The sequence below is a fragment of the Urocitellus parryii genome, chromosome X (assembly GCF_045843805.1).
Source record: "Urocitellus parryii isolate mUroPar1 chromosome X, mUroPar1.hap1, whole genome shotgun sequence".
NCBI lineage: Eukaryota > Metazoa > Chordata > Mammalia > Rodentia > Sciuridae > Urocitellus > Urocitellus parryii.
In genome coordinates this window covers 121,211,574-121,226,321 of record NC_135547.1, presented here as the reverse complement: position 1 = coordinate 121,226,321, position 14,748 = coordinate 121,211,574, and the positions used below count along the sequence as shown (strand labels likewise).

The following is a 14,748-nucleotide window of genomic DNA, read 5'->3' as shown; positions in this document are numbered from 1 at the left end:
ATCACAATCCCAGCTAACTCATTCTATACTGACTTGGTTTTCAGATGTTCTGTCTTTCTACTTTCATCAAACAGATTTTGCTATGGATTTGGAGAGTGAAATGACAGCTGTATTTCCACTTGCTTTACAACAGTACATATCACCTCATAATGTGTTCCATCACGGCCCATTACATGATCATTAAATTAAAAATGAGAAGCGTGGTTGATGATTGACTACTCTCTAATTACTCAGAGTGTTTGTTAAAGGCAGTAGGCAGGAGACATAAGCTCTACTTTGCTGTTTATTGATTATGGAGGTTATAGCACATCTCTACTAGCATAAAAATCCTCCCCAACAAGGATGTTTAGTAAAGCAGACATTTCTCAGTAGAAAAAAAAATCCCCTCCCCACCAGAATAAACAGTGAATAAATGATCTAATGATTAAAATGGATTCATCCCAAGCCTTCAAAACAAGAAACATACCTGGAATCAGTTTTTCTCAAGCCTTTTCATAATTGAGACATATTTAGATCTTTTTCCTAATAACTCTCCTATGAAATTTTAATACCTTAGATATATTGTTTCTCTGTTTATTTACTGTGACCTTTCAGAGGGCAACAAATACAAGTGTAACATCTCATCACTTTTGCTATATTCCATTCATTAGAAGCAAGTCATAGGTCTGATATGCACTCGGGGGAGGGCATTACATGAAGGTGTGAACACCAGAGATGTCTTCCTCACTTCCTACAGATGTATCTCCTGAGAGAACTCCCCAATAAACCTACTCATCTTCAAATCCATATCTACTGGACTTGAAGATGTAGGCAGAGAGGTGAGATAGAAGGACTAGCTATAGCCTTGACTATGGGTGACAGTGGCAGAATACATAGCAAATTTTATTTCCATAATCATTATTAGAATTTAGAATGATTTGGGGGCCTATCCAGAAGCAGAATCAAGTCTATATTCCAAAAAGGAAATGAAATCAGTATTTTGAAGACACATTTGCACTCCCATGTTCACTGCAGCACTATTCACAATAGCCAAGAAATGGAAACAACCTAAGTGTCCATCAACTGACGAACAGAAAGAAATCAATATATATGTATACAATAGAATACTACTCAGCCATAAAAAGAATGGATTCCTGTCATTTGTGACATCATGAATGAAACTGGAGATCATCTATGAAGTGAAATAAGCCATGCACAGAAAGATAAGTTCCACATGATCTCACTCATATGTAGAATCTAAAAAGCTAATTTCCAGGGCTGGGGTTGTGGCTCAGTGGTAGAGCGCTTGCTTAGCCTGTGTGAGGCAGTGGGTTTGATTCTCAGCACCACATAAAAATAAATGAATAAAATAAAGGCCCATCGGGCTGGGGATGTGGCTCAAGCGGTAACGCGATCACCTGGCATGCGCAGGGCACTGGGTTCGATCCTCAGCACCACATATAAAAAATAAAATAAAGATGTTGTGTGTCCACCGAAAACTGAAAAATAAATATTAAAAAAATAAAGGCCCATCAACATCGAAAAATTTTTTTAAAAAAAGCCAATCTCCAGGAAGCTGAGCATAGAATGATGATTACCAGAGGCTGAGTATGGGAAAGGAAGGATGAGGAGAGGTTGGTCAAGGGGTATACTAAGTTGTAGTTGGATAGGAGTAAGAAGTTCTGGTGTGCTGTTATTGCACATTAAAGTGACTACAGATAATTATAATGTATTTTTCAAAAAGCTAAGAGAAAAGACTTTCAATGTTTTCACCATAAAGAATGATAAGTGTTTGAGAAGATAGCTATTTTGGCCTGATTTAAACATTATGCAATATATACATATATTGAAACATTACATGGTACCACATAAATATGTACAATTTTATGTCTTTATGTATCAATTAAAAGGTAAATTTAAATCAAAATAAAGTTTTAAAGCTAAAGGTATCCTCAAACAAGGACACAGAGAACAAAAATAAATCATTTCTAAGGTTGAAGATCACATTAAACAGAACTAATAAAAATTAAGACTGTGATCCACAGTGTGAAAATAAATCACAGACCACAATCAGTCACACAATCATAAAGAGGTGATTAGTGCTTTATTAAATTAGCATAGACTGAATTTTTACATATTGTAGAAACAGTCAACAAATAAAACTCTTCTATTAGAGACTGATATTCAGAAACTAGATAAGCAATATATCATGTTGGTATAACAGGAAAATTTCCATCCTGTGAATCAATATTCCCATTTTTATCCATTCTGTTTATAATAATTGCTTTTTACTTTTGCTTAGTCATATACACAGTGATATAAACAATATTAAAAAAGGATCCATTTTCAGTGATTGATATACCATGTTACAGGTATTATCCACTGTAAAATTAATTTTCCTCAGGTCTTTGAAGTGTGAAATATATATATATATATATATATATATATATATATATATATATATATACACACACACACACATACATATATATATATATACATACATATATGTATTTCTGACTTTACTTCTAGAAATGCTTAAATCAATAACTACAATACCAAATGACTACATCTACACACTGTATTGTCAGAAAAATATTTTGAGTAGTTGCCACCTATGATTTTAGTAGTCTTCATGGGTAAAATTGATTACCTATCACTTTCAAATACATTCAAAATTTCTTACAAAAGAAGAATGGCAAAATAAAAATATATAATCTGCCCTTGATATTTTAAGATGCTTAGCAGTCACAAAGAAACAAGTGTTAAGTTTCTTGAGGAAGCAGAACAGCAACCCTTCAGAGAGGGGTGAGCCGTTCATCCTCTGTCACAAAAACATCATTAATGTGCCCTCCCTTCAAGTCCAGGGGATCGCAGGGGATGCCATTTTCAATTGTGATGGTGTTTTCACATTTCTCTTCTGCATCATCCACTTCAGATGGTCCTTTGTTCTTCCTAAAAGCATATAAAAAGAATCAGTGGGATCTAGAAGGAGAAAATATGGCTGAGTATGGTCTTTGGTACAAATATGGAGGAGAGAATGGGGCACAGGAGCCTTTAAAGGATGAAATGATCAATATTATATATTTTCAAATAATTTTGAAGACCATAAAGAGCTGGTGAGTTGAAAAGATACTATGTAGATAAGACTTTGTATGGATAATATATACATATTTATAGGAAGAAGTAGTCTTATTTAGAAAACTAAAATAAATGTATACAAATACCTATATAAATGAATATATATATGAATAAATATAGTGCATGCATATACATATATACATGTATATTCACAAAAACTGCATGAAGAAATGTGAGGAAAATGTATGGTACATTGGCAAGTTGAAAAATTGACCTCTAGGAGAACTTAGTAAAAACTGAATTAAAAAAATCAATAAACTGTTCTCATAGGATTTGACAAGTTAATGGTTTGCAAATGTTGACAGAAAATCAAATTGAAATGCCATATTGGAAATAAAGTTCACATTATTTTGTAGAAAGTAATTGTTGTAAGTTGCAGATATCATTGGTTGTCTCTACTAATTACAAAGTAGCTGTCTTAATTTGTAAGTCAGGATTTTTGGACCCAGAACATTCTCCTAATTACATTATAACTCACAGCTGAAAGTACAAATCATTCCAAAAACTTCTACATGACAGGATAAACTTTTTAGTTTCTCATACTCTGAGTCTTTGTAGACCCTGCTACCCCAACCTAAGTGGTAACCAGATCCTTCATGTTTCCTTGGAGTATGGAAAGCTACGGCCTCAAAATCAAAAGTTTTTCCTGTCTCTTATGAAAGACTAACAAACTGAGCCAATTATGTTTGATATTATGGGGCAAGGGAAAGATGAGAGATTGGTGCCTATAGGCAACCAGAGGGAGAGGGGTTTCCCTGAGGGCTCATCACAGGTTGGATTTTGGGACACTACTCTGTGGTGGCACCCTGGAAGCATGATGTTAGGCATGAGATTCTCAGACTTGCCAAAGGTTCTCTTGTACCAAGAATCTGTGGACCTCCAAAGAGGCAGATCTGAAATGATCCTTCATCTAGAATGTTGTACATTCCTGTGGTGATCAGAGTGGACTCCCACTACTGTGGCACCTTGATGAGTCTCTGACAGGTGAAGAGGTAGTGAAGATAAACTGATGATGACTCTGATGGAAGTTCCTGTTAGTCATACTTGAGAAAGCATTTTAATTTGCTTTTTTTTTTTTTTTGTACTAGGAATTGAACCCAGGGGCAGTTAGCCACTGAGCCACATTCCCAGCCCCATTTTTTGTATTTTATTAGAGACAGGATCTCACTGAGTTGTTCAGGGCCTCGCTAAATTGCTGAGGCTGCCTTTGAACTTGTGATTCTCCTGCCTCACCCTCCAGAGTCGCTGGGATTACAGGCATGCACCACTGCACCTGGCTCTTATTTGCTTTAAAAAATACAATGGAGGAGTTTAAGCCTGTAATCCCAGCAACTCAGGAGGCTGAAGCAGGAGGATCCCAAGTGCAATGCCAACTTGGGCAATTTAGTGAGACCCTGTCTCGAAATAAAATTTAAAAGCAGGTCTGCGAGTATAGCTCAGTGGTAGAGTACTTGCCTAGCATGTGCTAGGCCCTGGTTTAATTACCACCAAAAAGAAAATAGTAGAGAAAAGAGAAAGTTTCTCTCTCTCTCTCTCTCTCTTTCTCTCTCTCTCTCTCTTTTTGGTGGGAGCTGGTTGAATTGTCTTTATTAACAAACGGGATATCTAAGGCCACTACATTGAGGAAGGGCAAGGGAAGGAGAAGGGCTACTTGCGGCTCACACTATATACAGATGCAAGCAAGGGGGCACGAAGGGTGAGAGCTTCATGCTCCCTCCCTCCACCAGGGAAGGGGAGAGGCTAGAAGAGATGGGGGCTAGGAAGGGGGGAATGTTTTGGCTGGCAGGGTCCCCACTCCATTCCCTGGGGCTTGGGGGGAATCATTAAAGTGCTGAGAAAGCTCTTCTTTACAGAAGAATGCCAAATAATATAGAAAGGGTAATAGGAATACAAAACCACAACTGTAGTAATAATTGATTCCAATGGAGCTCATCAATAGATACTAGTAAGAGATTATTGGGGAACAGGATATTCACATGGTCTCAAAATATCTGCTCCACAAATAATGTATTAATTACAAAAAAGACACTTCTATTTTGCCAAAGAGGAAATCTGATGAACTCCACCAACAATTAGACAAACTGACAAGTGCCTTCAGATATGATAAAAATGATTCCAGATACATGTGTTTTTTTTTTTTTTTTTTTTTTTGTATTCATGCACCACCCATTCTCGATTTTTTTCTTGTTTTGGTCCTGGGACTTGAAACCAGGGGCACTTTACCACTGAGCTACATCCTCAGTCCTTTTTGTTTTCAAATTTTTGTTTATTTTATTTTTGTTGTTTTGAGACATGATTCACTATATTGCTTAGTGCCTCACTAAATTGGTGAATCTGATCTCAAACTTGTGATCCACCTGCCTGAGTCTTCCAAGTCACTAGTATCATTAGAAGCATGCACCACCATACCAACTCTGTTCTCAATTTTTGACCTGAATTTCATAATGAGGAACTCATCAGAAAAATCCAAATTTAAAACAATTGACCTAGACTCAACCCAGCATAGGAACTCAACTCAGTGAATAATGGATCAATGGATGTAGATCAATAGCTGGTTGGCTATAACAAATTAGTGGATGGATGGATAGATGATAGATGGGTGGTCAGACAAATGAATGGATGGATGATGCATGGACTAATGCTTCAGGCAAAGTTACTCAAACATTAGTCCAACGTAGATCTTGAATGGGATCCACCACACACACATACACACATAGACAAATAAGTAAAAAAAGGAGGAAGGGAGAGAGGAAGGGAAGGGAAAAAAACAGAGGAAGGAAGGGCATATGAAATTTTTTGTCTCATATTTTTAATGGGTGGCAGAAAATATGCATTTTCCTATATTAGATTAGGAATTAGTGTGGGTTTTACCAGAATTCACTGATAATTTGCTAAATTATTTCAAATAGTTGAAGTTCATAAAGGAAAGTAGCATTCCAATGTCATCATTTGAAAGTATTTAGCCATTATGTATTCCACCATCAAATGCTACAAGTGACACTATAGGCAATCACTAAATTGGAATCATTGGATATTAAACATTAATTTGTAAAACCTTTGGGTCAATGCTGGTTAAAAGATGAGGTTGCAGTCCCAGAAACCTAGGAATAAATAGGCTGCTGTGTTTTCTCATATTCCAGATGAAGATTCACTAGCCATTCTAAACACTAGCAATCGATGATCACCAAGGTTAGGGTACACTAGATTTCAGTATGATGAGAGGGCCCTTCAGCCAAGTTAAATCACCCACTGAAAAACTAGAACATTTAGCCCCTCCTCCTGTGGACAGGAGTATTAGCCCTTTCCAGATCCCCCAGAAAGCGAAAGCAATTGACATTCTATAGTCATCAGTCACATCGCTTCCACTTATAGTATCCAACATTGCTTAACTATGTTTTGAACGCCTACCTGTGGATGAGACACAAGTCTCCTAAAGGAAAGAACTTGATGAAAGGAAAAAGTCTTCAAATTCACTCATCTTCCTTCTCCTCATTTTTAATGCTTTATAAAAGAGAAGAGTGATTTTTAGAGGAATTAAATGCTAGTAAGAAATGTACATTTATAAATTGTAATGAAAAATGCCTAGTTCACAAAAAGTGTCTCCAAATCTCTCCTCATTGCCGTTGGAGTGAATGATAATTTTCTATGACAATGGATTTTAAATAGTCAAATTTTATCCTGAATTTTCTGTTCTGAAATCTGTATATCAAAAATCTTAGTAGATGTAGCATTCTAAAGTAAGTGGCAATGCAATGGTAGTCTTAGAAATAATGAACGGCCAGTGTCTATTTGCCAATTTTAAAAACAAAAGATGTTTTTATAGAATTAGAAGACAAATGGCAGAGAGCTGAACATGTGCAGGTCAAAGTAAGGAATATTGCCTCCTCCTCCTCATCCAGGAAGGAAAAATAATCCATCAGGCATCACAGTGAATAGGAAAGAAAGAAAAGGAAGAAGCAAAGAGATGAAGAGACATTTCTTTTTTCTTAGAAAAAGGATAATTTCCCAACAAAAAGCTTCTGAGAGAAATTGCTGAGGAAATTTGTCCAATTGAGCTGTGTCAGTGACAAATTAGGTACTTATTGGTTTTTGCGACCTTAGATCCCGTTGTTCAGAGTCTTGGCATTGCAGGGCTTCACAAACTGCAATGTCAGTAACTTGCTAGCTGGTAGACATGATAAGCAGCTCAAAGGTTATCTAACAGTAATATAGCACTTTGTCACATTTCATAGTGCGCACTGTAATAAACTGATTCATTGCCTGTGCAGTGATACTGAGAATAATAAAACTTAACTGTCTTTCTGGATCATTCTGATTTGATATTCTGCTAAAAAAAAATGTGAGTTCTTTTTCCTGCAAAATTGAGTGTTAATGACTTTCACTGTTCCTGCAATGTCAGGTGGTTCAAGAAGAGCATGAAAAAACCATTACTAAACTACCTCTTAGCAGCCTTGAGAGTGGATGTCTCTGATAAATCCAGAAAGAAAAGAATCGAAGGAGGAGACAAAAGAAATTTCAGTGTTTGAAATATGTTATTCCAGGATCTTCTAGCTTTCAGAGTCTGTGTTGAGAGATCAGCTGTTATCCTGATTGTGAAATATGATGTATTAAGAACTATGTAATGTTTTGAACGACCAACAATAAAAAAAAAAAAAAAGAAATCTCAGGTAGCCCTTAGGGCTCCGGTGGGGGTGTGGGGGGGTTGAAGAACAGGGTTTGCTCTGTTCTGAAATAAAGTAGTGATGACTAAAAGCAGAAAAAGTATTTCTGTATCACTTTAAATAAAACATGGCTGAAGAGCTGAGGTTCAAGAATAACCAGAAAAGCAATATAGGACAGACAAATAAGTCTGAAAATTTTCATACAGGACAGAATTATTGGGGAATTGGGATTGTCCTCATAATCAGGCTTGGAGGAAATATCAGTATTACTAGAATGATTTGAGTGGGTATTGCAGCCCAATAAGATTGACAGGCTTTGGGAATCAAGCCTACATGGTTTTAAATCCTGGTACCACAATATTCTAACTATGTGATTGTAGGCAAGTTCTTTTACATTTGCCATGCAATAGCAATAATAATGATAATAATAAGTATCTATTATGTGGCAGAAATCAGACTAGGTAGCTGCTTTGTATATATCCGTTCATTTAAATCTCACAGCAACATTATGAAGATTTTTTTTTATTATCCCTGTTTTCCTGATGGAGAAACTGAATTTCAAATATGTACAGAAACTTGTCTTTCAATATGGAACAAGAATACTGAAAAGAGCTGATATAGAATTCTATTTTAGTCTTCCCAAGTCCCCTAAAAACACACTTACATTGGTTTCCTATTAGTTGTGTATATTTAAACACAGCAAAGGAAAACAATTAGCTCTGACATTTCTCATTTTATTTATACTTCTTTTAAAATATGATTTATTCATTTAATTATAACTTCATAAGAATGTGAAGTTCCCCTATATGAAAGTGTTGAATGAGCCCCATCTCCCTGAGTGAAAAGTAAGATTTGTGGAAATCCACATGCACTTCTATTTACTGCTGATCTTACAGGAAAGAAGTAAAACTAGAAACAAACCAAACAAATTTACTAATGACTTTGTTCAGCTGTGAGCATTAGCTAGGGTTCTGTGTCCTAAGTCCTTGACCTGGCTTTGATACCAACTGCAAGATTATCATCTCCCTGTAGGCAAGAACCATCCATGTTTGTTTCTTTCATGATATAAACTATAACTCATATCACAGAATGGATGGTCAATAAAAAAATAAAATTTTTGGTGGTGCTGGGGTTTGAACCCAGGGCCTTGTGCATGTGAGGCAAGCACTCTACCAAAAAAAAATTAAAAAAAAAAATATATATTTTTTTACCTCTCTGGGCTTGGATTTCTGGAGGGCTGAATTTAGGTAATTGGCAAGGTCTCTTTCTAAGACCCAGTTGTAACATTAAATTCAGCTAAGGTGTAACATTATTAACATTATAATAGTCTATTTATATACTGGATTTGTAAATCAACTCCCCTATGTACATGTAAGTCTAAAAGTGTGCTGTGTTTATGATTCTGTGACATTCCATAAAGTGGCAAGTTAAATTATCACTTCATATAACTGTTTTTTATGGTAACTTACATTGATATAGCACTTTCCAATATATAAAGAATTTATGGGTCTTCTCTGATTTTGTCCTCTCATCATTACTTAACAATCTGAGAAAATATTATTAACATTTTCAATTAGTGATCTGCTCAATGTCACTCAGCTAATAAATGCCAGTGCCTGAGACTGGAACCCAAAACCAAGAGTCTTGGTCAAATGCCCTTCTTATTAAAACATACATCACACCATCAACTCTGTCACCATCATCTCAGTCACCTTCATCATCATCACCACCATCACCATCACTGAACTTACAAAGCTGACCAGACAACTAAGATGTCTACTTCTGGGCTAAAGTGAGACACAGACCTAGCATTGACACTATTGCAAAGTACGTACTGTTGATACTTGCTGCCTTCCCACCTATATAGCTCCTTAATTGTTGTTCAAGAGTGAAAAGAAAAAAATCTTTTCTCACAAACTTCTATTTTCAATTAGATGTTACTAGAGAAGCAACCTCCTCAAATTGTTTCAAAAGAGGTGACAATTGTAATGGTGTGCTGGAGCTGGCAAGTATAGGACAGCAAGGGCTGCCTGCTAAATATTCAGAATGTTTGGCCTTGATAGGAAATTGGAAAATGCTACAAATAAACATAGATTCCTGAGAGAGCTTGTTAACTAGTTCATCACTACTCTAATGACCAGTATACCTCATGGATCATTTGCATTTTTAGACATGTATTTATTTTTTATGGTATTGGCATCAAAACAAACACACAGACCGATGGAACAGACTAGCAAGCACAAAAATAAAACCACACATTTATGGTCAACTGATGTTCAACAAAGGTGCTAAGGACACACAATGGGGAAAGAACAGGGTCTTGAATAAACAGTGTTGGGAAAATTGGCTATCCAAATGCAAAATAATTAAATTGGGCTATAATTGCACACCAAATACAAAAACCATCTCAAAATGAGTTAAAGTCTTAAATGTAAAAGTATTAAAAACTATTAGAAAGAAAACTATTGTAAAACTATTAGAAGAAAACTTAAGGAGAAATCTCTATGACAATTGTCTGGGCAATGAATTTTTTAATATGACCCCAAAAGTACAGGTAATAAAAGCAAAAAATAGACAAATGAGATTATGTCAAACTACAAACCTTCTGCACGGCAAAGGAAGCAATCAACAGAGTGAAGAAACAACCTGTGGACTTGAAGAAAAAATCTGTAAACAATATATCTCTTAGAGGGCTAATATCCAAAATATATAAGGAACTCAACAGCAAGAAAACAAATAACTTAATTTAAAATGGATAAAGAAACTGAATAGATAATATCCAAAAGAAGACATACAAAGGCCAACAGTTATATGAAAAAAGTGCTCAGCCAGGTGTGGTGGCACACGCTTGCAATCCCAGTGACTACAGAGGCTGAGGCAGGAGGATTACAAGTTCAAGGCCAGCCTCAGCAATTTAGTGAGCTCCTAAGCAACTTAGTGAGACCCTGTATCAAAATAAAAAAATAAAAAGGTCTGGGGAAGTATTCAGTGGTAAAGTGCCTCTGGGTTCAATCCTAGTACCCCTCCCAAATGTTTGACATCACTAATCATCAGAGTAATGCAATGAGATATCACCTCATATATTATGGTGGCTATTTACCAAAAAGAGGAAAGATAGCAAGTGTTGGCCAAGATATGGAAAAAAGGGATCACTGTACATTGTTGGTAGGAATGTAAATTAGTACAGTCATTATGAAAAAAAGTATGGGTCTTCCTGAAAAAATTAAAAATAGAACTACCATATGATCCAGCAATTCCACTTCTGGTATATATTCTGAGGAAATGAAATCAGTATGCTGAAGGAATGTCCACACTCCCATGTTCATTGCAGCATTATTCACAATAGCCAAAATATGCAATCAGTGGGTGAATGGATGAAGACAATGTGATACACACACACACACACACACACACACACACACACAATGGAATACTATTCAGCCTGTACAAAAGAAAGCCATGTCCTTTGCAATGTGTATGAACTTAGAGGAAGTTATACTAAATGAAATAAGCCAGGCACAGAAAGATAAATGCCACATAATCTCACATACATGAGAATCTAAAGAAAGTCCAATTTATAGATGCAGAGAGTAGAATGATAGTTGCCAGGGGCTGGAGGGTTAGGGATGGGGGGGTGGGGCAATGTTGGTCAAAGGGTATAAAGTTTCAGATAGATAAAATGAATAAGTCTGGGAGATCTATGTATAGCATGGTGACTATAGTTAACAATAATCTATTGTATACTTGACAAAATTGCCAAGACAGTAGATATTAAAAGTTCTCATCACAAAACATGATAAGTATGTGAGGCAATGGATACATTAATTAGCTTGATTTAACCATTTCATAATACATCAAAACATTATCCTGTATACCATAAATATATACAATTTTATTTCTCAACTATACTTTAGTAAAATGCTTGTTTGTTAACTAATAAAATTCTAGGCACTGTTTCAGTGAATTGGAAAATTTTCTATAGTATGATGGCAATATCTAGGTGGGAAAAGAATCCTTTCCTAGAGCCCCTTAATCACAGCACTGGGTTAAGCTGATCCTGAATAATAATAATAATTGCTACTTATTTAACTATTTAATTATTTAATACTTGATACTATATCCTGGGTACTTTATACACATTTATATAGTTCAATCCTCATGAAAGCCCTGTGAGATATTATATCCATATTACAGATGAAAAAACCGAGACTTACAAAAATTAGGCAACTTGATCAAGATCATACATGTAAACGACACAGATGGTATTTGAGTTTACCTGGTTTGGACTGCAGTCCAAACTTTCTACCCAGTTGTTCTGAATAATCAATATAATACTGTTACTGATGAAACCAACAGAATTGTTATAGCTTTGCTTGAGACATTTCCTCAATGATAAGTTTAAATATGCATACATCTTAGATGACTCTGGTACACTTCTCCATAGAAGAAGAACAGTGACTTAGATAACCCTGTGGTCCCTCCAGGTCTTCTAAGTTTAAGATTTGGACTATACAAACTATGTTCATTATTTTCTAATGTATAGATTGGATTGTTAAACATTTCTTTTTTTTTTAATTTTTAATATTTATTTTTTAGTTCTCGGTGGACACATCTTTGTTGGTATGTGGTGCTGAGGATCGAACCCGGTCCGCACGCATGCCAGGCGAGCGCGCTACCGCTGAGCCACATCTCCAGCCCTGTTAAACATTTCTTTAGATGTCTTCCTCAAAGACTAAGGGCTTGGGGCTGGGGATGTGGCTCAAGTGGTAGCGTGCTTGCCTGGCATGCATTTGGCACTGGGTTCCATGATTAAAGAAAAAAAATTTTTTTTGGTACCAAGGATTGATCCCAGGGTGACTTAACCACTGAGTCACATCCCCAGCCCTACAATGGGTTTTTAATTACAACTATCAGGGCTATCTCCACTTCAAATTGTACCCTCTCCTCATCTCTTAAGCAATATTTTACTCAGGGAAACCTACCACAGATTGTGTCAAACCTAAAACACAACAAACAATTTATCTCCAGGAGGTTGTCATAATTTCCCTGACTATAGTCGCTAATTATTGATGCTCTCCAGGTTTACACAAGAGATTGTCCATCTGTTTTCCTAGTTTGAACATGAAATGAATTTATGAAGGTAAGATTGGAACAACAGCCTCACTTCTCCCAGGCAACAAATTATAATGCTACATACCCAATTATCATATTACTGTAGAATCTGCTCAGAAGAAGATAACTGATCCCATCACAAACTAGCTGAAAGACCAGAAAATGACAAGATGATAAAATAATAGTAATAGCTAACATTTATTGAGTACCCACTGTGTATCAGATACCACTCTAAGCACTCTGCTGTATTAATTCTTTTATCCTATCAAGTTAATTATTTCCAGTACACTTTGCTGTTGCTCTACAAAAGTTATCTATGGACAGAGAGTAAAGATAAATTTAACAGATTGGCTCTAGCAACACAAACCACATTCTCCCAAATTCAGTTTCCCTGACTCATTGTTTGTGTTTCCTGGTATTGTATAGCTAATGGGTTATATACAAGGGCAGAATCTGAGAGATAAATACTTTAAATCTAAGCAGTCTAACTCCAAAATCCATTCTTCTAACTCCTACCTTATAGGAGGTGCTAGTGAGAAAATTGGGAACCAAGGAGATGAAGCAAATTCACTTAGGTTTCCAACCATAGCATTTCATAATTAATGCAAAATTTAAAAATGTTAAACATAGTTTTCAAACATTATTTGAAACATTATTTGAAATGTTACTAAGTAACATTTCAAAAAAATGTTTTGAAATGTTACTTAGTATTCTAAAAACAAAAACCAAATAAATACCTTGTAACAAGCCTTTTTGCATTACATATCATGTCAAAATCATTAAGAAAAGCAAGCAAGTGCAACTTGATTCTAATATTTGCATTTAATTTGAGGTATAGACATATGCCACATTTATTCCATAACATTTAACTTATTGTTTGTGAAAAATTATAATATGTAAGATTGAAAATGCCTACTCTCTGTTAGTAGCCAGGATAAAACATATGGAACGTAGTAAACATTTGGAGAAGCATCTGGACGAAACATTTGTCCAAACACATCCCTCATGTCTCCTTTTGAAAGTCACGTTCCTGTGATCCCCACTTACTAGAATTCCTCTTCCTTAGTATCAGAAAGGAAGGTTTAGAAGCATTAAAGTGTTCAGTGAAGAATCGAGGAATCTCCCATCTTTCCCCCTGGATTAGAGGTACTTACAAAATCATTTTCTCCTTTCATCATGCTGGGAAATCCTGCCTACTTTCCTTCCTACTGCCTCAGTACCTCTCCTGCTGGAATGAAATTCCCTCTTGAAACAATATCAGTAATTTAGACATCAAGGTTTGTGAGTGCCCCAGAATCCAGAATGAACTCAAGAAGTAGGACCCTGTATATAGGTTGTTAAATTGAAAGCTCTCAAACAAAACTAATTAGAAAAACTTATATATATTCATTGAAATGAATCCCTTTCAGAAATTCTAATTTAGTGAGTCTGAGATAGGGCCAAGGAACCTACATTTCAAACAAGTGTTCTGGGTGATTCTGACATAGGGAGTTGATTCAAAGACCATGAGAAACATAGTTCTATATATCATAGAGGGTAGCCTGGAGGCCCTGGGCCCAGAAGAGGCAAGCCATGGTAGGGAGACGTTCAAAGAATTGTGGAACTATTGGTATCTGGATGTGGATGACTACCAAAGATTAACTTCATCTACTTGAACTCTGCTTCATTCCATGTATCCAGCTTAGAAAATCACAACACAGATAAGAAATACTCATATGGTATAGAATAGAAAGAAAGTAAGTAATGGAAGGAGCTTCATTAAGCAAAGGACACTGAACTCTTAACCAAAAAGATGAAAGAATAAGTGATATTTTAAAAATCACCATTTTTTCAACTTTAAGGTATTACCTTCAGC

At 35.8% G+C, this 14,748-nt stretch overlaps 1 protein-coding gene across 1 annotated transcript in view; it reads right to left on the bottom strand.

The window, feature by feature from the left end:
- Positions 1-2,595: 2,595 nt before the first annotated feature.
- Positions 2,596-14,748, bottom strand: part of LOC113188421 (collectrin) — a 35,075-nt gene continuing 22,922 nt past the window's right edge. The window contains exon 6 of the mRNA XM_026396723.2: positions 2,596-2,934. Coding sequence (XP_026252508.1) covers positions 2,778-2,934 — 157 coding nt within the window. The 3' untranslated portion in view covers positions 2,596-2,777. The remainder of the gene's footprint in view (positions 2,935-14,748) is intronic.